The sequence below is a fragment of the Schistocerca cancellata genome, chromosome 2 (genome assembly GCF_023864275.1).
Source record: "Schistocerca cancellata isolate TAMUIC-IGC-003103 chromosome 2, iqSchCanc2.1, whole genome shotgun sequence".
NCBI lineage: Eukaryota > Metazoa > Arthropoda > Insecta > Orthoptera > Acrididae > Schistocerca > Schistocerca cancellata.
The window spans coordinates 796,212,792-796,237,823 of record NC_064627.1 but is presented as its reverse complement, the minus strand read 5'-3'; the positions used below and the strand labels follow the sequence as shown (position 1 = coordinate 796,237,823).

The 25,032-nt window shown below is 36.8% G+C and overlaps 1 protein-coding gene across 1 annotated transcript in view; it reads left to right on the top strand.

Moving 5' to 3' along the window:
• Positions 1–25,032, top strand: part of LOC126162648 (FERM, ARHGEF and pleckstrin domain-containing protein 1) — a 707,909-nt gene that overhangs the window by 604,962 nt on the left and 77,915 nt on the right. Inside the window, exon 12 of the mRNA XM_049919284.1 lies at positions 15,080–15,197. Within this exon, the coding sequence (XP_049775241.1) occupies positions 15,080–15,197 (118 nt within the window). The remainder of the gene's footprint in view (positions 1–15,079; positions 15,198–25,032) is intronic.

The window sequence follows — 25,032 nt, the reverse complement described above, 5'->3', positions numbered from 1 at the left end:
ACAGTGAATTTAAAATAAAAAAGATAATTCAAATGGTGTCTGCATAGCATTATTGAAAAAACTAAACTACCTCACTTTCATAAACACAGTTTTAGATAATACACAAAATTAGTGTTGTAGAAATTGCTCTTGTCTGTTGGTGATTCTACATCTCTCCATTAGTTACCACGTTTCCACACAATGTTAAAAAAAATGGTTCTAAATTTATAATGCTCACATACCACCATTCTGTTCACTATATAACTGGAAATTCAAAAATGAAACCTGTCTTCTGTGACAACTTATAAATCAGATTTTTATTCTTGAAATGGCGTAAAAAGGAGGTCATACATGAATATTATCAGAATTTGAGACAGTAATATCTACTTTGTCGCAACTGAGACAGGAACACCTGGAGAGAACTGAGCAAAACATTGTTTTTCCTTCATATTTTGGAGGGAGGAATTATTGCTTAATAAATGTGGAAAGAGGAGAATTTCACACAATATATATGAATTCACGGTATTTCAGAGATGTGAGGTAGTAAAATCTTCCCGAGTTTCCAGCTGCGTCAGGTCATTAAAATTCCACAAGCTTTTGACTGAGCTCTCCTCAACCATTGTTAAATGGTACATGACTGTTGTGCTGCTGTGGTCGTGCCATTCTAAAGTTGTGCTGCTGGCTATGATGTCATTGCCACTATCTTCCTTGCCAAATATTGAAGACATCACTTTGGACACGGCTCCAGTTAAGCCAAGTTGCTTCTATCATTACATCAATGACACTTTTATCATCTGGCCCCTCTGACATGAAAACCTGGGAGGATTCTTACCCCACCAACATGAAAAACTGGGAGAGTTCTTAGAACACCTGAATGGCATTCATAAGAATGTTAGGTTTATGATGGAGTAGAGATAGATAGGGAATTGCCTTTCCTTGATGTCCTTGTTTGCTGGAAAACCAATGCGCACCTCAACCACAGTGTCTACAGGAAACATACACTCACAGATTGGCATCTGCACACTCTCAAACCACCACCACCTGGCACATAAACATGGTGTTCTGAACACCCTCTTCCATCATGCTAAGGTCGTTTCAGATGCTGAAAATCTGCCACTAGAACTAAGCTACCTCTAAAAAGTCTTCCGGATAAATGACTACAATCAGTGCCAGATATCACAGGGTATTTCTGGTGAGATGTGCAGGAAAAACACCTCTAAAGAAGAGAGCAAGAAACTTACATTTTTGTGTTTCTGTGGCACAGCAGTGGGAAAGATTAGCCGACCCTGAAGAAACACAAAATTTCATCAGTGTTAAGGCCCACAGCAAATGTACAACAGCTCTTGAGGCCTGTGAAGGAAAATCTGGAGCTTAGAATGCCTGGAGTGTACAAGATAACATGTCAGTTTGGCTGCTACTACATCAGCCAAACAGTATGCACAGTGCAGCAATGTCAGATGGAACACAAGAGGTGCTTATGCCTATGCTATCATGAAAAATCAGCTGTGGCAGGACACACTTTACAAAAATGAGAACCGAATTCTGTTCGATGAAACATCTGTTGTTATGAGGACTAAGGGATTTGGGATAGTGTTATAGAAGAAGCTATAGAATTATAAATATCTGAAAACACCATCTATAAGGACAGTGGTTTGCAGCTCTGCATGGCCTGGAACCTGGCAATCATGAGGTTGAAGCAGGTGTGATGGATGTGGGACAGAAATATTACCATATTTGGCAAGGAAGAGAGCACCAGTGATACCACAGCAGCAGCGTGGTTATAAAATGGTAAGGCCACGGTGACAAAGAACTCATTTACCACTTGACTGTAGCTGGGGAGAGTGTGGTCGAAAGCGCATGGGATTTTAACCACCTGACGTGGCTGGAAATCCAAGAAGATTTTATTAACTCACACAATATGTTTATATTAGGAGGGGCCAAAGCTGCGGAAATAAATTGTAAATAAGAATGTCCTAATATGTCCAAAACCTTCCATCTTGCATTTCTCTTGAACAAGGCTTGTAGTGACTTACTGTTTCCAGCAGTCCTTGTGCATCTCTTCTGTTGTTTCCTTCCTCTGTTTTCTGTATTTCCCTTTCTCAGAAGGAGTAGCTTTTGAACAGTTCTGAAAGCAATAGACATGGATTTTATTAAATATAGAGTTGTGCTTTGTTAACTGTGTTTCAGTTGTTCCTATTTCAGTATGTAATAAGCAGGCAGTTCACTTGTATTTAAAATGTTGTTGATTTTTGATGTGTTTGAATTCTAGTTGATATCTTAATGTTGTGACTCAGTCCAAATGTATGTAAGATTGTGTGTGTGTGTGTGTGTGTGTGTGTGTGAGAGAGAGAGAGAGAGAGAGAGAGAGAGAGAGAGAGAGAGAGAGAAGAAGAAGAAGAAGAAGAAATCACATATTAAATAAGTATACCATTGTTCAGTATTAAATAAAAAGATACAACTATTTAATGAGAAAAAGGACATAAGGCATAATGTAACAGTTTACTGGCATTAAAAATCAGTAAAAAGTAGGAGGAGAAACTCAAACTGACAATGTAGTCTCAGTCTTCAGAGAGAAAAGTCATAGCTTTACAGTGAAGGAGGAAAAACAACAAAGAGGAGAATCTAGAAATTTGAGAAAGATGATTAAGTGAAGAAGATACTAATATATGTGTATATTCTGTACCATGTATAGACCTTCTTGAACAGAGGTCCATCACCATTATTTAATGCAAAGTCAAAATAAATACGAATGATTTAAATTTAAATAAGTACTGGACATCTTTCTTAGAGCTACACTGATGGTGATTCTGTCAATTTTGAAGGTTTGTCAGAACTGATCCCCGCAAAAGTGCGCTGAAAAATTATTGTGTTGTAGGTTTTTACTGCACTCAGACTTTCGAAGCATTAAATTGTAACCATCATGCCCATATGTTTTATGCTTTCACTGAACAGTTACTCTTCAGTGAAATAACTACTATGAACTCCTGGTAGTGTGTGTGTGTGTGTGTGTGTGTGTGTGTGTGGAAAAGAGAGAGAGAGAGAGAGAGAGAGAGAGAGAGAGTGGGGGGGAGTGTCTCATGCCACATTTCCCTATAACTGTTTGATGAGATGGAGCTTGTTCTTGTGATTATCCCTGTTTTCTAAATACCGCACTAATCATGAAGAGGAAGATGTATGTGTTACAACAAAGAGAAAATATCAAAAGGAGCATGTGTTCAAGAGTATTTTTCTCATTTCAAAGATGTGTATTATCACAGTTCTTGATAACAACAAAAGACAGATGAGTTTTATGTTCTTCTGCTGCTGTGGAATAAAGGAGTTCGTTGTCCAAGAAAGAATGAATACTAAATCACAACTAATGTTACATGTAAATGAATACAATAATGTTTATATGTAGTAATTTCAAATCTGTTAGACATGTACTACTATTCAAAGATATTAGTACCAGTTACTGCATATCAGTTGAGTCCCAAGTTTCTTTCTCATTTATGCTTACCTAATGGATATATTCAAATATTTTGTGTATTAGACTGGCATTTACAGTCACTTTGCCTCATGGTACCACGATATAAAAAAAAGAACAGAGATCTTCACTTCATCAAGTACGTCCATTGTGCCTATAATACGAAGGACTGTGAAGGAAAATTTAAGAAGATAGTGAGTAAGAATTCAGGTTAATTATGCATTTATTTTTGTCTTTACTTATGAATAACTGATAGTTAGTTTTCCCTTGATGTTTTGGGCAATGTAGGACTGGAATGTCTACAGCTCTAGAATAAGAATTTGCTTAATTGCATGAATATCTGATGAAGATTTACAATAAGCCGAGTCAAATTGATACTGATGATGCTCTTGTAGCAGTGGTCATGAAAGGGAAGCTATAGTTGAAATGTTGTGTGGTGATAATAAAATTAAATAATTTTTTTTGACTGGCAGCAAATATTATTACAATTCATAATAAATAAACATTTCTCAGAGATGCTTTTGTGATGAAGATATATTACTACTGAAGTTCCTTGCAGGGTTCATCTGCATTAGCCTAAATCTGATTTCCAGTATTTAATGGGCCTTATTAATAAAGAGGGTTAAATAAAATTCTGCCACTGTGGGAGTTAAAGAAAATGATTGTTATCATCCAAGTCCATGTGAGGTAGATTAATTGTATCCTTTTGAGCATATATTGGTACTGAATAGAAAGCCCAAGCAGAATTGCTACAACACTGCTCATCATGGTTAGTTCAGGAAAACTGCTGAAATTAGTTTTAAGAAAATAGATGTACTTCATTCAAGATAAAATTGGTTTTCTGAAATTTAAAAGTAGAAATTACATAACACATTCTGATAAAAAATCACCAGTGAACTGTGTATTCATACCATTACTGTTTTGGTTGAATATAAATAATTTAAGGGTAAAGAAAACCACTCACTGACTTGCAGAGACATCAAGTCATCAACAGGCACAAACAAATAAAAAGGGAAACTTGGTAGTTTTCAGTATGAATTCTGGCCCTGCATAATGCCAGTTGGAAGCACCATGCCATGTTCCAGATCAGCTGGGGTCTAGGGTGTAGTGGTAATTGTGTTGGGTGGGTTGGATAGAGTGGTTGAATAGGCAGGATGAGAGGTTGGAGTGGGTAGGTAGTGACTTGGAGTCAGACACCAGGTTTGCTGCTAGAAATGCAGGAGGGAGGGATATGGGTACTCTGGCTAGAAACATGACTCACTTGTGCAAACATGACATGCTGGAGCCGGTTGGCAGCGGTGCACGTTGAAGGGGTCATGGGGACGTGAACTGGGGAGTTCATCCCCTTCCTCATCCCAACAATTTGCTGCACACCTAACTTCTATATGCTCTGTAGAATCCAAAAACTCAACAATCCTGGATTCCCCATTTATAACTGGTTATTGTGCTCCGGCAGAAAGAATTTCCATTCTTGATGGCCAGCACCTTTAACCAACTGCCAGAAATGTAGCCTCTCACATCAAAGATACTAACCACTTCATTCACCAACTTTCACCATCCCTATCCCTTACTTCCTGGATCCCTGCTTGTCATTGTTGATCCATCATGCCTATGGCCATGCCACTATCAAATACTACCTCTCCCAATGTCCATCAACTCCAAACCACTACCTCATTCCTCTTACACTGTTCCAATTAAATCTTTACACACAACTACTTCTCCTTTCAGGGGAACAGATCTGCAGCCCAGCCATGGGCACCCGCATGGCACTTTCCTATCGCCCATATTAAATCCATTAACCACCAACAGTACCTTGCCCATATTAAATCCATTAACCACCAACAGTACCTTCATCAGGTCTTTGATTATCTACCATCATGGCCTGAAATGAGTGGCATCCTACCTCATCTCCTTCTCATCCCTCCTAAAGTGGTGTTCCATTGCCTTCTCAACCTGCATAACGTCCTACTCTGTGCCTATGCCACTCCCTCTCCTAATCCATTGCCACAAGGATCATATCCGTATGGAAGACCCAGGTGAAAGACCTCCTACATTTCCTGCTACAATCCTGTCACGGACTTATCCTACACCACCAGATTCTGGGCCACTTGTGAAAGCAGTCATTGATATACCAACACTGGTACAATCACTGCACAGCTTTTTATGTTGGTATGACAGCCAACCAGCAGTCAATCAGAACGAATGACCCCTCCCAGTCTGTGACAAAAAACTAAGTCGAAAACTGTGTGGCACAACATGCAGCTTAACACAACATGTTTGATTTCAGTGACTGCTTCACAGCCCAGACCATTTGCATCCTTCCTTTCACCAACAGCTTTTCTGAATTATTCAGATGAGAGTTTTCCTTTTTTCCTTGCAGAACATACTTCGCTCTCAAAACCCTCCTGGCCTCAGTAGTTGTTAACCCACAGGAGTGGTGGGGGGGGGGGGGGGGGGGAGATGTGTGGCTGAGAGAGAGAGAAAGAGAGAGAGAGAGAGAGAGTGTACTCCAGCTCAAGAAAGGATTCGTTCTGAAAGCTAGCAAATTTTCCTTTCCTTCTGTTTTGTGTGTGTCTGTCAACAACTCAACACCTGTGCTATTCAGTGAGTGGTCTCCTTTATTTCTAAATTATTTATCTTTACTGTTATATTATCTGGTGTTATTTTCCTTTGTCTTCTTGAAGGTCAGTATGTTTTCATATTTAAAAAAAAATTATTTTTGAATAACATGTCTCCATTGGGTCAACCTTCTGAACTCTGCACGTAAAAATATTTATAACAGCTTCATACTGTGTGTATGATTTCATATTCCTGGAGTACTGCAAAGACTGTCATATTTCTCTGTAGATTTATTCTCACTCCACAGATGTACTGTTACTAGAAACGAGTGTTCTTTGTTTAAACATGCATGGGTCAGTAATAGACTAACTTAATATTGTGGAGTGTGCTCCGTTAAGTTCCTGGAAGCTTTTAAAGACAAAACATTTGCTTTACTCACATACTTATTAAGGTGCATTTCCTCCTTAGTACTTCACCTCAGTGTTCATGTAACTGTGATAATGTTGGTATAGTTGTTCAAACCACTCGTGCAGCATTTCATCAGAAAGTGTCCTCACACAGTATGTATCTTTTCATCACTTCCAAATTATATGTGGATTTATTTATTGTTTTAAAAAAAAAAAAAACTGTGGGAAGACGAGAAAATTAGTAGGCTGAAGGTCTGGGGTGAGTAGAACACATGTTGTGGTATAACAACATTACACTTCGCTAAGCTGTTTTTATCCAGTCATGACTACTTTGCATGGCATGTTGTCATGCAGCAAAAGCTAGTTTTTCACATAACCTTTTATTTGACAAATTTATTTTCATACCTCTTTCCGTATGCTATGAACTACATGGAATAGGTGAGTTTGTTGTGGTTATTGCAGATCTTCCCTTCTTCAGCAGAAATTGCTCATGGAATATCCTTCTCTTTGCTATCTATGCTACATTTGTGTACCTTCCTATTATTGTCATCTGTCTACAGAAGTTTTGGACTTTTAAACTTGATGTTCACAAATTAATGTTTCTGTTGATGTCGGTTATTGACTTGTATCTAATTTAATCTTGGTAAGCATCATAGTTCATCTCATTTTCTAATGTGAATGTCCCACCAAATTTCTCTAGAAATGGACAGGATATTAACTTGCAGTTGTTACTAATTTCAATACAGTTATTTCAAATAATTCTGAGTGGAGTATCAAAATATGTATGATATTTTATGCAGTTCAGTCTATCTTGAATAACCCATGTATACAAAATGTATAGAATTAACTTTTTTTGGGAATAGCTGATGATGAAAGTATCACTTATTAGTTTAACAATCCAATCCCACTCCATTATTGAGAAATGTGATTGAGCTTGTCACATTTAGAATCAGATTCTCTACTAGCTTGCTGTATAGGACTAAAAACGTCAACAGCAAGGGGGAAGGGCTAGCAGATTCGGTTTACATAGTAATGATAATAATTTATCTAGAAAGTTATTTCTTAACAATTGCCTTGTTGAAAGAGAACATACAGCAAATGATGCTAGAGATTCTTGGCAGAGCTGCAGGCTCATTACTGATATACGAGAAACTAAAGACATGTTCAAAAGAAGGAACAAAATCTTTGTTTTAGAAGACAGTTGCATTACAAGTGGAGTTAAAAAATTTCCTGGGCAATACCATGAATGATCAGGAAGAATCTTGTAATAACACGTTTTGCTAAGTGAGAAAATGTCGATTTGTTTTAGTGTAACTGTGACATCGGTGATCTTCATGTTCATGAAGAGTGCTGCACATTTCTTGCAATCAGTATAGTGTAAATAACTCCCACATGTAGAATGATCACATAAATGTTTTGTGGGTTCACAATCAAATCATGTAAAGCTTTTTGCTTGTAAAATTTATTTGTGATTAAAAGGTTTCAATCATGTTTAAACAAAACATTACCCAAGTAACATCTGCTACTAATGTCATTCTTGAAATTGTCCACTACTTTTATCATGGATGTAATGACAGTGACCACTTGTCATATTACTGTCTTTTGTTGTTCAGTAATTCCTGGATGATGTTGAGTGACCTTAGATTTTAGGTAGCTTCTCAAAAAATTTCATACACAGTTAACTCGTGGTTATGGGACATTTGTTTGAAAATCGGAAGTGAGTGCTGAGGATAGCTGCTTGTGGCCCATCCTGTTAAAAACACTCATTCTGTTGGCATTGCAGAATGGCCTATAACATGTCACAGTATCCACCTGAAACCACAATTTCTGTCACTTTTTAAAATTTTTTTTTACTTGCTGTAGTGCAAACCGTATCCACCAAATTTACACAAGACTGTTCAATAAAGCTATGTGATAAATGTTGATGTTTAAGAGGGTTACTGGCTGGCCAGTACGCAAGTCTGCATTGTCAAGCAGGTGGAAATATATGGCATAACCAATCAACACGAATAGCTGCAACAGTGTATCAGCAGTAATGGATGTCACTTGAGTGATGATGTAACTGAAAGAAACTTTGCCATAAAAATTTTTTAAGTTTTATTTTTATTGTCTGTCAAAATGTGAGAGAGGTCCTGTAATGCATGAATTATTTCTGTTGCTCTCTGAATTAGTGAAAGTGTTAACTGTACATCCAATAATGAAAGAGATTACTGTATCACTTGTAAGACACAAATAACTAAAGGGGATTTCCACACTTAATACTTCGCTGTCGTAGTATCTCTTCTCTCCACACTGCTTACTAGTATACTCTCCAAGGCCAGTTTTTCTCCTTCATGACTTTATGGCATTAGAAGATACTTTGGCAGTCATAATTGATTAAAGGCACATGAAGTGTGGGCAATTAAATAATTATTAAAATTAAGAAAATTAGTTATTCATCATTCCATTGCTGAAGAGAAAAAGCAAAATGTGTTACATTGGTTTCTTGATTGCAACAAAACTCATAATAGCTGACCAGAAATATGTCATAGTCAGGCAACAGAGCTTCTGGTATAAAATTATTAGCAGCGTTGATTCCTTTTATGAATCTACTTTTTCTTGAACTGTAGACATCCAGTTTCTTTTTAATAATCTTTGTAGTGAATGAATGCCAAACATCTAAGTAAATTTCATAGTTGTATTTTGTATTATTCTGCTTTATTTCATTCTGTTTGCCTATTGCATATAAGCATGCTAATTTGCAAGCTGTAGTTTACTTCTGTTATTTTGTATTTGCCATCTCTGTATGATTTGAAATCGATGACAGTGAAACTAGCACAGCTTAAGAAATATTGTGCTGTTGATCTTGTGATGTATGAATTAATTATTTAAAAGGGACAGGTGCAACTCTCTGTCATATTTGTGTCACTGCATGGCTGTTTTTTTAGTGTGCTTGTATGTGAATGCCGCAAGGACACAGTGGTGATATGGAGGGAATATGAGGGAAAGGATGGAGAGTAAGAGAGAGAGAAAATGATTTACAGTAATGTCTCATCAAATTCAGGTTTATGTTTCTGTAACGATGGCTTGTGCAAATGCCATAAAACTGATGGTGTTTAAGAATATGTCCTTTAGAAAGAAAATAATTTTACACTCTTTAAAAATAAGTGATTGGCACTCATAATTTCATCAGCCAGCTTACTCATAAACTGCATATTAGTAATTGTTTTACGATTTTGAAATATAAATAAAAGAAAGTCACAGCTGTGTTTTTTATATATTCAGATATACTATTTTCTACTCTTTTAATTTGATTTTCCTTATTCATGCACATAGTAATCACAGTCTTCCCACGTAGTGTTTGCATGATTGTAATTTTACTAAACTTTTGGCTGGGCTGCTTACAGGCATTGTGAAAAAAATAATTTTTAGGTCTTTTGTTACTGTTTGTAACCTTTAACAGAACAACTGAAAATCTGTTAATGGCTGTCTCCATATTATCTCCTCAAGAATTATAGAGTTTTATTGGCTTATGGGTGTAATGGTAGTTCAGAAAATTAAAGCTAAATGTAATATTTTATGCTATACTGTTGTAGCCATGTATATTTTAATTTTCAAGCATATCTAAACAAGACAAACAAGTTAAAATTCTGCCTGTAATGTTACGTTAAAATTGTGCTGAACACAGATAAAAATCTACCTCTTTTTCTTTTCTTTTCTTTTTTTCTTTTTTTTTTTTTTACTTAGTAAAATTAATGCCTCTGAATTCCATTGGTTCCATCATTGTGTTCTTCAATCACCTTTATTGTGTTGGTATTGGCTGTATGTAGCATGCAGAATGGTGATAGCAAAAAATAATTTTATTGTGATAATACTGAGCTTATTTACATGCATAATTTTTTGGTCTGTTATTTGAGATAATGATAAGTGGAGACAGTTCTACATGAAGGACAGCTTTTTACTCAAAGGAAAGTGACATAGTCCATTATGCATTCTTGTTTCTGAGATATTTGAATCTGAGAGCAGAGGCCAGAAATATTTTATTTAATTTCTTCTAGAGACTTATGACTTGCGATTTATGTCTGATATTGTAACAAATTCCTTTCTTTCTTTCTTTCTTTTTACTTAAATATTTTAAATTTTGTATGATATTTATGGCTGAATGTTACAGAAAACCATTTTATCTATCTTCATGAACAGTACAGCCAACAAAATGCCATTCATTGGACTTTTTAGTTCATTTCACATAATACTACCCCAGTTTACCTTTTGGAACAGGTGCACAATTCATAACTGTTTTCAATTAAAGAAGTCTTGAATAAGCTTCAACTTGTCACAGTTAGATTTGTGAAAGATTTTCTTTACGCCATGACCAGTTTTCGATGAAGGCCTATTATCAGACATCTTCATTTACTTGTTGTTACTTTTGCACTCCAAAGATACATGGCAAGCTACTTGTAAACACTGTGACAAAAAAAGGAAATATTTTAATGTAAATACAGTTAAAAAATTAACAAACACTGTAAATATTTTTGAAGTAAAAAGCAGGTATTCCTCCAGCACATTTAGGCTTGACTGTTGACCGGCTAACATATTTCACTTTCATGCTCCAGCAGGCACTGTTGTGAAATTTGGTTCACTGTGTTAAATAACAAAACAATATGCCTTGTGGGTACACAGGGTTGGCAGTAAGTCAAGTGGCTAATTTCTGTGTTTTCATTTGGATCAGAAACTTTTTACCCACTTTTTAGACCAAATTAAACAATGGAAAATCCAATATGGAATACCAACACTATTATGCTAGTCACCGTGTAGGGGAGAAGATGAGAGGCCCAACAAAGAAGACCTTCTTCTGAAATAGAGAACACTCACACATTCACACAAGTGCAACTCACTCACACGTGACCACTGTGTCTGGCTGCTGTGGCCAGGATGCAAACAGCAACTGCACCTGACAGGGGAAGCAATCTAGTGAGGGTGGTAGGGGTAAGGAGGTGGCTTGGTAAGGGGGGGGATGCAGGGATAACAGGGTAGGGGTGGGGTAAGGTATAGCTCTGCATGTGGGAGCATGAAGGGGGACATGGTGGGGACAGGTAGTGCTCTAGTGCTTCTAGGTGCTATCAGGAGGTTTGGGAGGGGGAGTGGGAGTGGGAGAAGTAGAGAAGGGGGGAGGGGAGAAACTAGTGAGTGTGTTAATGGAATAGAAGGCTGTGAAGGACTGGGGTGAGAACAGGGAAGGAGATATGTAGGTTGAGAACAGGAACTAGTGAAAGTTGAGACCAGTGGTGTTAAGGGAAAGTAGGATATGTTGTACGAATAGTTCCTACCTGCGCATTGTAGGAAAGCTGGTGTTGGCAGGAAGGACTGGATGGTGCAGGCTGTGAAGCAGAAGGGAGGTACATTCAATTAGTGCTTCACAGCCTGCGCCATCTGGGTCCTTCCTACCAACACCAGCTTTTCTGAACTGCACAGATGGGACCTTTCCCTACAAAATATATATATATATATATATATATATATATATATATATATATATATATATATATATATATATATATATATATTACAATTGCTCCATATGTGCCTCCCTACTGATACAGCAGATATCAAGTCAATAATCAAGTTCTTCCCACATTCGGTGCAGCATGTGTATATCAATCTGTTAAAAACCACTGATGATGCGACCTCTTAGTTCTGGTAGGTTTTTTGGTAGAGGAGGCAGAAACACGGAATCTTTCACATAAACCCACACAAAAAAATCACAGGGGGTTAGCTCCAGAGAGTGTGGAGGCCATTACATGTATTGCTGACCATCAACCGCACAGTGACCGATCAATCAGTTTCTCAATTTCCTGTTTAATTATTCATCAACATCATGGTGGAGTGCTATGGAGCAAAATCCAGCTGGTAGATAAAGTCCACACTCTTGGTCTCCAGTTGTGGCATGAGCCAATTTTCCAGCATGTCTAGATATAACAGTCTTTTCACAGAAGAAAAGGGGACTGTAAACTTTAAAATGTGAGACTGCACAGAATACTTTAACTTTTGGTGGATCTCAAATGTGCTGAATGATAGTGTGGAGATTCTGTGCCCCCATATTTGCACATTATACCTATTCACTGCGCCATTCTCAAAAAATGTTGATTCATCACTGAAGATGGGTGTCTCATAAAATACTTCCTCTTCCGTAAGCTGTTTCAACTGTGCTGCAAATTAAGTGTCCGACTTTGTCATCGGGAGTCAGGAGTTGTTGCAATTGCAAGTGCCTTCAGCTCCACTTGTTTCCTTAAGATTTTCCAAATAGTTAAATGCATTATGTCCAACTCTCTGCTTGTGCCATTTGTCAATTTCTGTGGGCTACATACAAAACTCTCCTGCACGCGGTCAACTGTTTCTTCACTCACTGCAGGCTGACCCTCTTGCAGAGGTGTCCTGAAGTTTTAATCTGCACAATTACCGAATGGAATTGGCATAATATGGATATTTGTTGAATTTTGTTCTTAAGTGTCATTGCACTATCATGGCAGACTGATGGAAATGTGTTTTAAGCACAACATAAGATTTTTCGGCATCTGTTGCCTTCTTGCCTAACTGCTCACTGCTGGATTCTCATGGCCGAAATCTGAAGTGTGACTGCAACGATACAAAAGTTTTTGAATATTTGTGTGTGAGTGTTGAGTTTGTGACTATATGTCACTACAGTGAATTCATGAAGTCACTTCAATCATTTATAATAACCTTGTAAATCCTACATTTCTGTAACTGCCCTGCCTTCATGCTTTACTAGTCCCTGTCGTCCACTTACCTGTTCGATCCGTGCTCTCACAGCAGCACTACACAGCCTTCTATTCCACTAACACATCTACTACTCTTTTTTGGCCTTTTCTATTTCTCTCCTTTACCACTTCATCCCCCAAACCTCCCAGCTGTGCCTTGCAGTCTTACCCTGCACCCACTACATCCCTGCATGCTCCCACAAGCAGCACTAAACCTTCCCACACCCCTACTCTGTATGTCTCCCCCTCCCCACCCCATGCCACTTCCTTACACCACCAATCACACTATGTTACTTCTCCTATCAGACATAGTTGCTGTGCACATGCTGGCAACAGCAAACAGAGACTATTGTAGTGTGTGTGGAAGTTGTGCTTGTGCGAATGGGTGTGTTTTCTACTTCAGAAGAAGGCTTTTTATCTGAAAACTTAAATTTACAGCAGTCTCTTCATGTGCCTTTCTGCAGCTTATCATCTCCTCTATATGGTGAGCTTCAATTTATTCTTTTCATAATAAGACTAAACTGTTTGTTGGTTTAAAATATTAGACAAGAATATGTTGTTTGCTGCCACCATTTTCCTATATTTACGAGCTGTTTTCCTGGCACTGATTTATTTATATGTTCCATAGATCTTGTCTGAGATAACTTGGTATGATATGGAATATGGCAGTAGGTTTATAAGTAATATTTAAATTATTAAATTTTTTCTGTAATTTTAATGTACAATAAAATGTAATAAATGTGACCTTTCACATATAGATACTATCTGTTCGGAGCATGAATGTGATAATACGGGTGCTGAATAAATAAATATAAATAAATAAATAAAACTTCATTTATGATGGAGTAGGAGATGTCAAGCAGTAATGATTTCAGTCTAAAAACAAACTTTTGTCTGCCAGCATCTTTAATTTGAGACAGAGGTAGTCAAATGTTTTTACGTCACCATACTTAATTCCTTTTTACACAAAAAAGTGGTTACATCTTGGACAGTGGAGGTTATTTTTGTTTCTGGTGCTATGTGTATGACTGTTGCTATTATTCTCAGTTTGTGACTAGTTATTCATAAGAAAAACTTCATTAGAGAGTTACTGCACCAGGCTATTGTTAGTGTGACTTGTTTTTAAAATAGCTACATGCTGTTCCAAGGTAGACATCTATTGCCATCATTAGAATTATTGTGAACAATCAATTTTTCTGTCTGTGTGAGGAATTTTCTCAGAAAATTACATGTTTGGTCCTGTGGTTGTGATTATGACTTTAAAATTGGAGGAAGTATTTTAAAGGATTAGGGACAAATACAAGTAAATTGAAAGTGCACATGGGAGGAATGATAGTAAAATACCTCACTTTCCAGAACTTGCAGTAGTTGTCGATTGTCAGCTAAGATTACTTTAGTATGTTGGAAAAAAAGGAAAACAATTTTTTATGTATACATTTCTTTGCAATTAGGATTAATATTTTGTCTTCTATCCTCAGGACTAAATTTGTTGTTTGATACCAACACTTCATAATTAATACCATTCACATGCATAGTTTAGTCTTGGCATGTTTATTCAAATTTGTGTACCCTTTAGCTGATATTGCGAGCAAATATAACTCTATTGTAGTCAGTTTCTCCTTCAAATTTTCATGAGACATTTGTTTTCTATGATCTTTTCATTTTTTATGCTTTCTGTGTTCAGTATTATTTGCAGAAATAGTTTTCAGTATAGAATTCTTTGCATTGATTTGAATACCATTGGGACTTTTAAAATTTCACCCAGTAGTATGAGTTTGTTTTTGCAGACATTGGATGCTTTATAATTATGCAAACTGTTATACCCAGTATTTCAGTATTCTTACTTGCACAAACTGTGTATTTATTCATTTTTGAATGTCCAGTCGTTAAAATTTGTTTTGTTTGTTTTACTTTAGGGCTTGAAGTCTTAGAAAATGTCACACCAAATGAAGGGAAGAAAGGCCATCCATTCCTTGCTGCATCAACACCAAATCACAGTGCCAGAAATAATGGTGACATCTCAACAAATCATATGTAAGCTTGTTAGAAACGTGTATTAATATTTTAGTTGTAGTGCTGTGGAGGGAGAGAGAGAGAGAGAGAGAGAGAGAGAGAGAGAGAGAGGAGATGAACAGAGTGGGATGGATACATGCTTCAACAGAATATTCTTACCTCTAAGTTTTATTGAATAAATAGTTCATTTATCTTAGCTGCTGCAAAATTAACGTCCAGTTCAGGCATTGTGCTACGCAGGCTGCAGCTGTGTTAACCCATAAGGCAATTTCTTTTTCCTTTCATTCTTCAATGTGAGGAGACTCCCAGATTAATGTTTTTGTTATCTGCTTCTAAAGTTCGGAATAGGATAAGAAGGAAGTGCTACTTGCAAAAAAGACAGTATGCCTAACCTTCCACACCATTCAGAACAGAATTCTCCAGGTTCCAACAGTAACAATAAGTGGCAGCAATGTACAATTCTTTGAGACTGACGTCACTGATACATTCAGTGGAAAACCTGTATTGACATTATTAGTTCCAGGCTAAGCAAAATTTGTTTTATGCTCCACTCAGTGAGGGATGCGCTCAATTCCAGCACATTGATGCATGTATTTTTGCACTTTTCTATTCAGTACTATGCTATGGAATTATTTTTCATGGTCATAGTTCTGAAGCAGGGAAATTATTTATACTGCCAAAAAGATGCAATCAGAATAATCCTGTGCAAAATGCAAAGGAAATGTGTAAACTGCTTTTAAAAAAATTAAACATATTACTTCTCCCTAGCCAATGTTTTATTGAACAAAACATCAGTAGATTGCCCAGGAATCTGGACAGTCACCATCATGATACAAGGTGTAAAGAATTGTTAAGACTATTTCCCTATTTAACTAAACTGTATATCAACAATTTTAAACTCTACAACCATCTCCTAACAAAACATTGCTTTTACAGCATACAAGGCTTTCTTGAATGTGATATAACATAAATTAAATTATATATTTTTATTATGTTTCAAAGTCAAACTGTGTCATTAGAAATAACCTATTGTCTGCTAACGAACTTTTGCTGTTTGATTATGACCAGCAATATTATTTGAACTTTTCTTACTCTGGTATTATTATGAAAACATGTGTAATTTTTACACAAGTTGTTACTAAATTTAAAACTATTACTAAATGCACCATGTCTAATTTCAAGTCTTCTGCAGCCTTTCGGTAACTCAACACCTCTACATTCTTTCAGTTGTTGTTATTTAAAATATTAATTTAACTGCTTTGTGGCAAATTTTGTTTACTTCATCTTGTTAGATGAAAGTTAAAGTGGTTGACATGTAATCTTGTAATTATTTTTTAACTTTGTTGCTTATCTGAAGCTGTCTGTGCCTAAACATCCAACAAAGTGATTTAGACAGACAGCATTCATTGAAGAGCAATATGGTTACAGACTTGTACAAAAAATTAACTGATAAGAATTCCTGCAATAGAATGTGTGGGATATAGTCTGATGAGCCAACAAAAGAATATTTAACACTCGCACCTCACACTAGAGTTGAATAACCTTGCATCTCAAAGAAGGGTTCACTGGACCCCAGTAAAATATCATGTAACAATTGTTGTAAGCTAATTAATATATACATTAAACTTTCTTATTTATGTGGGAGGTTGTAAGTAACTGTATAGCTTTCTTTAATGATTCTTTTAATATTATTACAACAGTGTGCAACACGGTATTTGACAAACATGCATAGTATTATTTATAAATAATGTTTTGTATTTTTTTATGTTTAGCTTTCTTACATTTGAATGTGTATAATGCAATAGAATGTCTTACTTGACTTTATTTAGTTATTATAATGAATAATGTACTGTGTTTACAAATCTGGTACATGTCACACTTCAGCACCATACTGAAAACTAGTGTGTGTGTGTGTGTGTGTGTGTGTGTGTGTGTGTGTGTGTGTGTGTGTGTGTGTGTGTGTGTGTGTGAGCTTGAATGTATAAAGTAATATAACATAGTATAATATGATGGAGTTTTGATTTTTACAGGATTTTTCGGCATAAGAAGTTTACAAAATTATTTACTATTATTGTATGTTTGTGCAAAAGTGTATAAAAAAGATGAAACTAATGTATATTAGAATGAAGTGAAAAACTACACTTAAAGTCAGTCACTATTTGTATTGGCAGTGCACACACATTTTTGTTTTTCTGTCTCTTTTTTTTCTTAGACATAGTGAACATCTCACTTTACTGGTTAGAGGTTCTGGTCTGTCTGGTACCACTGTGTCTATTTCAAAGATATCTTCCTGAGTTTTCTTCAAATGCCTTCATTGTATAGGTGTATTCAATCTAGCCCTTAAGTATGGTCCAACCTTTTAAGTTCCATGTCAGTTCATGAATAAATTTTCTTTGTGACCTCTTTATTTCAGTATTGTAAAGGGTAAACGGAATCATGACATTTATTTCACTTTGATCCAAAATGTCACAGAAAACCTTCATAGGCCAACTTCTTGTTGCACATGTAGTGGCGTAAGTTTAACACAGCTGATCAGAAGTGTCGGTACCACTGTTTGTTTTATTGTATGAAATTATCATTTCAGGTTTTCCTGTTGTTTCGTCTGTGTAATTTGAGTATTGTATGGTAGACAGCAAAAACACAACTTCATTCTTCGTTGGGACATATGACAGTAGCGCCTTACTGAAATCAAAGACATATCGTGTTTTCTCGACATTTCGAGAATGTAAAAATGATTGTGGTATTTCAGACTTATTTTTTCTTACAGTTCCCAATTCTGTCAAACCAAAGTTTCAGTCATAGTCTGATAAAGAGGAATTGACAAAAACCAGTTGACAACAATTAGGTTTCTATTAGTGCCATTGAATGGTTCCTGATTATTGTCTCGCGTAATAAGATGAAATACTGTTTAACATGTAATAAGTCTTGGAATCATTTGACATCAAAATCTTGATTCCATATTTGTCCGGCTTTTAAGACACACATATTCTGAAAGGGCAGTTGCACAGAAACTCACTACCTGCTTGTCTATTGTACAGTACTTGAAAGGAGTATATAGAGATTTGCAGTTATCAATAAATTTAGTCCAGATGTCCCAAATGGGTACAAATTGGTGTTCTTGTTTTCTTTGCATGCAGATTGCTTTGTCATCAAACATGAAACAGGGCATTGCCAAATGTGGGAGACCAAAGTTCTAAATTTGTCTTAGCAGCCATATTTACTGCTCAGAGTTACAAGAGACCAATTGATTGATCTCTGTTCTACAATATTTGTTGTACTATAATACCCCATGAACCATGGACCTCACCGTTGGTGGATAGGCTTGCATGCCTCAGTGATACAGATAGCTGTACCATACGTGCAATCACAGCGGAGGGGTATCTGTTGAGAGGCCAGACAAATGTGTGTTTCCTGAACAGGGGCAACTGTCTTTTCAGTCGTTTCCAGGGTAACAGTCTGAATGATTGGCTGATCTGGCCTTGTAACATAACCAAAACAGTCTTGCTGTCCTGGTACAGCAAACAACTGAAAGCAAGGGGAAGCTACAGCCATAATTTTTCCCAAGTGCATGCAGCTCTACTGCATGGTTAAATGCTGATGGTATCCTCTTCCCCATTTGGATCTCTGGGCGGGGACAAGTTGAAAAGCATAGTGAACGCATTATTGTAGCCAAGATAAACACGGAGCCCATACTCACCACAGTTGTACAAGTTCATATGCCAACTAGCTCCACAGATGAGGAGGAGGTTGAGGAAATGTATAATGAGATAAAAGAAGTTATTAGAGAAAGCATTTGACAATGTTGACTGGAATACTCTCTTTCAAATTCTAAAGGTGGCAGGGGTAAAATACAAGGAGTGAAAGGCTATTTACAATTTGTACAGAAACCAGATGGCAGTTAAAAGAGTCGAGGGGCAAGCAGTGGTTAGTCAATCTGTATATTGAGCAAGCAGTAAAGGAAACAAAAGGTAAAATTGGAGTAGAAATTAAAGTCCATGGAGAAGTAATAAAAACTTTGAGGTTCGCTGACAACATTGTAATTCTGGCTGAGAGAGCAAAGGACCTAGAAGAGCAGTTGAACAGAATGGACAATATCTTGAAAGGAGGATATAAGATAAAAATCAACAAAAGCAAAATGAGGATAATGGAATGTGGTTGAATTAAATCGGGGCATACTGAGGGAATTAGATTAGGAAATGAGACACTTAAAGTAGTAAACGAGTTTTTCTATTTGGGAAGCAAAATAACTGATGATGGTCATAGTAGGGAGGATATAAAATGTTGAATGGGCGTGGCAAGAAAAGAGTTTTTGAAGATGAGAAATTTGTTAACATCGAGTATAGATTTCAATGTCAGGAAGTCCTTTTTGAAAGTATTTGTATGTAGTGAAACATGGATGATTAACAGTTTAGATGAGAAGAGAATAGAAGCTTTTGAAATGTTGTGCTACAGAAGAATGCTGAAGATTAGATGGGTAGATCATGTAACTAATGAGGAGGTACTGAAAAGAATTGGGGCGAAGAAAAATTTGTGGTACAACCTGACTAAAAGAAGGGACTGTTTGTAGGACACATTCTGAGGCCTCAAGGGATCACCAATTCAGTGTTGGAGGGAAGAATGGAGGGTGAAAATCATAGAGGGTGACCAAGAGATGAATACAGTGAGCAAATTCAGAAGGATGTAGGTTGTGGTAGTTATTTGGAGATGATGAGGTTTATACAGGATAGAGTAGAATGGAGAGCTACAGTCTCAGGACTGAAGACCATAGCAGCAACGTGATAACTCAGTGGGTTTCAGATTGAAGAACGTTTGCAAGTAATTTCTTTCTTCATCTAAGCGACAAGCATGTCCAGCATTTCATGTATTAATAACAATTGGCATGCTTCAATTTAATTACAAATAGACATTGCTTGTCCTTTTGGTCCTTGGAGATGAGAAACTAAATTTCTGGATTTAGTTCTTTCCCTCTTAGATGGTTTAGTTGTAGACCACTTATGGTCATTCTTACTTAGAAGGGTATTTGACTTGGAAGACTACTACCATTACTATCTTCATTGTCTTCTCTACTCCCTTCTGTATGTGATGGTTCCTGTTTTTCGACAATATCTGTATCTTCATCAGAATCTGGGCCTGCAAATGAATTGTTTTCTGGTCCAGCTTGTCCATAAGAGCATTATATATGTGTTTATTTGTTTTGTAACAATGAAAATAATTAATGATATGAATGAATATAATATAAAAAACAAAGATGCTGTGAGTTACCAAATGAGAAAGCACTGGTAGATAGACACAATGAAAAACACACAAACACACAAATTTCAAGCTTTCGCAACCCAAGGTCATCAGGAATGAGGGAAGGAGAGGGTAAGACGAAAGGATGTGGGTTTTAAGGGAGAGGGATTGGAATGACTCCTTACCCTCTCCCTTGAAACCCACATCCTTTCGTCTTTCCCTCTCCTTCCCTCTTTCCTGATGAAGCAACCTTGGGTTGCGAAAACTTGAAATTTGTGTGTGTTTGTGTGTTTTTTATTGTGTCTATCTACCAATGCTTTCTCGTTTGGTAAGTCACAGCATCTTTGTTTTATATATATATATATATATATATATATATATATATATATATATATATATATATATATTTAAAAAGAAAGATGATGAGACTTACCAAACAAAAGCGCTGGCAGGTGTCTATCGACCTGCCAGCGCTTTTGTTTGGTAAGTCTCATCATCTTTCTTTTTAAATATATTTTTCCCACGTGGAATGTTTCCCTCTATTATATTTATATATATATATATATATATATAGAAAGATGAAGAGACTTACCAAACAAAAGCGCTGGCAGGTCGATAGACACACAAACAAACACAAACATACACACAAAATTCTTCCCACGTGGAATGTTTCCCTCTATTATATATATATATATATATATATATATATATATATATATGTATGAATGGACACAGGCAGACAGTGTTTGTTGGTAATGAGGATCTCTCTGTGGCTAAACATGCCTTGGTGCACGGCCAGCACATCTTGGCACAGTGTTACACCGTCCGGGTTATCTGGATACTTCCCACTAACACCAACCTGTCTGAACTCCGGAGATGGGAACTTGCCCTTCAGCATATCCTCTCTTCTCGCTATCCGCCAGGCCTCAATCTCCGCTAATTTCTAATTTCAATCTGCCGCCGCTCATACCTCACCTGTCTTTCAACATCATCTTTGCCTCTGTACTTCCGTCCCGACTGACATCTCTGCCCAAACTCTTTGCCTTTACAAATGTCTGCTTGTGTCTGTGTATATGCGGATGGATATGTGTGTGTGTGCGAGTGTATACCTGTCCTTTTTTCCCCCTAAGGTAAGTCTTTCCGCTCCCGGGATTGGAATGACTCCTTACCCTCTCCCTTAAAACCCATATCCTTTTGTCTTTCCTTCTCCTTCCCTCTTTCCTGACGAGGCAACCGTTGGTTGCGAAAGCTAGATTTTTGTGTGTATGTTTGTGTTTGTTTGTGTGTCTATCGACCTGCCAGCGCTTTTGTTTGGTAAGTCTCATCATCTTTCTTTTTGAATATATTTTTCCCACGTGGAATGTTTCCCTCTATTATATTCATATATATATATATATATATATATATATATATATATATATATATATATATATATGAATGTAATAGAGGGAAACATTCCACGTGGGAAAAATATATTTAAAAAGAAAGATGATGAGACTTACCCAACAAAAGCGCTGGCAGGTCGATAGACACACAAATAAACACAAACATGTGTATGTTTGTGTTTATTTGTGTGTCTATCGACCTGCCAGCGCTTTTGTTGGGTAAGTCTCATCATCTTTCTTTTTAAATATATATATATATATATATATATATATATATATATATATATATGAAAATAATTAATTATTGATAATATAATATAAAAGGATGGATAAAAAATCTACTCACCAAGTGGTGGCAAGGGAACACACACACACACACACACACACACAAAAGGATTTAACTTTTACAAGCTTTTGGAGCCAGTGGCTCCTTTTTCTGGCAGAAGAGTTGAAGTGGTAGGAAGTGGGGGAGGGGGGGGGGGCGGAGGAAAAGGACTGGAGAGGAGTAGGGAAAGGGGTACAGTTCAGAAAAGTCACCCAGAACCCCAGGTCAGGGGAGACTTCCTTATCAGATGGGATGAGAAGGAAAGATTGATTGTTGGGGTCAGCACCAGATGAGATATGAAAACCTGAGAGCTTAAAAGTGGAAGACAGAGTAATGTGCAGGGCAGAGATCACTACGAAAACATCATGCATGAGTTAATAAGAGTGAGCAGCTAAGTGCATTGTATGAAACGGAAGTGGGAGGTGGATGGTGAAAAATAGATGTGTGAGACAATGAAAGATGTAGAAAACTAAAATGGAGTGGAGAAAAGAGTAGTTACTGTGAAGAAAGGCTAAGACAGAAGAAATTAACGTAAATTAAAGCGAGGTGGGTATCGATAACCAAGGGCATGCTGTAGTGCTAGTTCCCACCTGTGGAGTTATGAGAAACTCGAGTCAGGGGGAAGAATCCAGCTGTCACATGTGGTGAAACATGCACCGAGGTCACGATTCTCATGTTGTAGAGCATGCTCTGCAACAGGATATTGCGCGTTGACAGTATACTTCCTCTGCCCATGCCCATTCATCCTAATTGATAATTTGGTGGTAGTCACACTGATTTAAAAGGATGAACAGAGTTTACATAACCACTGGTATACAACAGGTGGTTCTCCTTTTGATAGTATATATTTTGCCAGTTGATACATTTAAGACCAGGATGATACTGGGTGACAAGTGGTGTGCTCCAAAGTTGTTATCTGTTTTGAGTTGTTTACTCATTGTAGCTGAAAAATAAAATAAAATATACGAGGGTCATCCAAAAAGTAAGTTCTATCCACAGCAGCACTACGATCGCAGTTCTGAGCATGCGCGACACTCAAGGAGAACATATGTTTGCCATTTTCAGATCACTGCTGTCAACGTGTGCTTTGTAGTGCTTCTTTATAATGTCAGCTGTATTTGAAAATGCCGCCACATGTGAAATCAGATCTGTGATTCGTTTTCTAAATGCAAAGGACATTAAACCAAAGGAAATTCATAGACTAATCTGTGAGGTTTATGGACAAAATGCTGCGAGTGATTCAGTGGTTAGAAGATGGGTCAGGCTGTTCAATGAAGGATGTGATCAAGCGCACAATGAAAAACGAAGTGGACACCCGTCTGTGGTTACTGATGAACTGGTTCACACAATTGAAGAGAAGATTAAGCACAACTGTAAGTTTACACTTATTGCCCTTGCTATGGAAGTTCTGCAAATCTCATGATCCTTGGTCGTCAACACTTCAACGATGATGATGAGCTGAAAGAACATGTTGTCACATGGTTGAGTACACAGGCGGCAACCTTCTATGAAGAAGGCATACAAAAACTTCTGCCACGCCATGAAAAGTGCCTACAAAATTTTGGAGGCTATGGAGAAAAGTAGTTTAACAGTTGTAGAGTTTTGTACAATAAATATTTTTTTCTGTATCTGTACACATTTGTTTTGTATAACCAAACGGAACTTACTTTGTGGACATACATTGTATAACACTGAAAGGCAACAGTTAAAATTTAAATACAGTATATATTTCAGTATTGTATGCTTACCATATATAAATTTTCCAATCTTCGTACTGGGCTGCCACACCACAGCAGATTTTACATGAAAAAATATAATCTACAATAGAATTTTCAGGCATAAATTGGGAAGAAATAGCTTATAGTGTAATACATATTTAATGGACAAATTGTGTATGCATTTCAATGTTTATACATTTTCAACATGCATAAATGAGCTATACCCAGACAGGACATGAAGACCCCACAGGCATTCAACGATCTTTACAACTTAACACGACTGCAACAACAATGCAAACATTTGAGTTAGCATCGCATACACTATCACCAACAGTAAATTACTGTTTCAGTAAATTGTAGCCGACATAAAAAAAGAAGCACCAGCGTTCCAAGGACCACACTGTGACATGTTAAGGTTAAGAATAAACTTACCCTGCATCAGTTTCATTAACATAAAACAATCTGGTGACTGAGATGTTCAGTGTTGTATCATTTTTCATTGGTTTTGAGGGATGTTGTTGTGCGTCTGTAACTTTTTTGCAGTGTTAGTCCTGGGGGACAGCCTTGTTGCAAGATATAATTTTACACAGTATTTGAATGTGATTTGATAGCAAAGAACTCCTTGCGTCCTCCCCATTAAACTGTTGATTATATAATAACAACTATTTATTCTAATTAATGATATGAATATATCATATATGTGTGTGTTTGTGTGTGTATCGACATGCCAGTGCTTTCGTTTGGTAAGTCACATCATCTTTGTTTTTAGATATACAACTATTTATTCTTTATTACTGGAATGGTATACCCCTTTTCTAAGGAAAAATGCATAGAATTTGTCACAACAGAAGTTAATTTTCTGCCAAAATGCTGTATGGTCTGTTGCCACCAGCTCCTTTTGAGTCCTGAGAAATGGTTAGTGATGTTGTCCAAGCCTGTGTGGTTTTCTACTTAAATTATGTTCATGATGATTGTTAATTTCTGAGATGTGACAGGACATTAAAGTAATTATTGTTCTGCTCTCTTTATAAAGGCAGTTATCTATTTGAGAAGTATTTACTGAGTTAAGAAATTATTGTAGAAAGTTTTTTAAAGAATTGACCAAATTATTTTCTTCTGGACAAAATGGTCTCTGTGCCCACACTGTAAAGCTGTCACTGTGCCTACTCACTCAGAACTGACATTGTCTGTTGCTA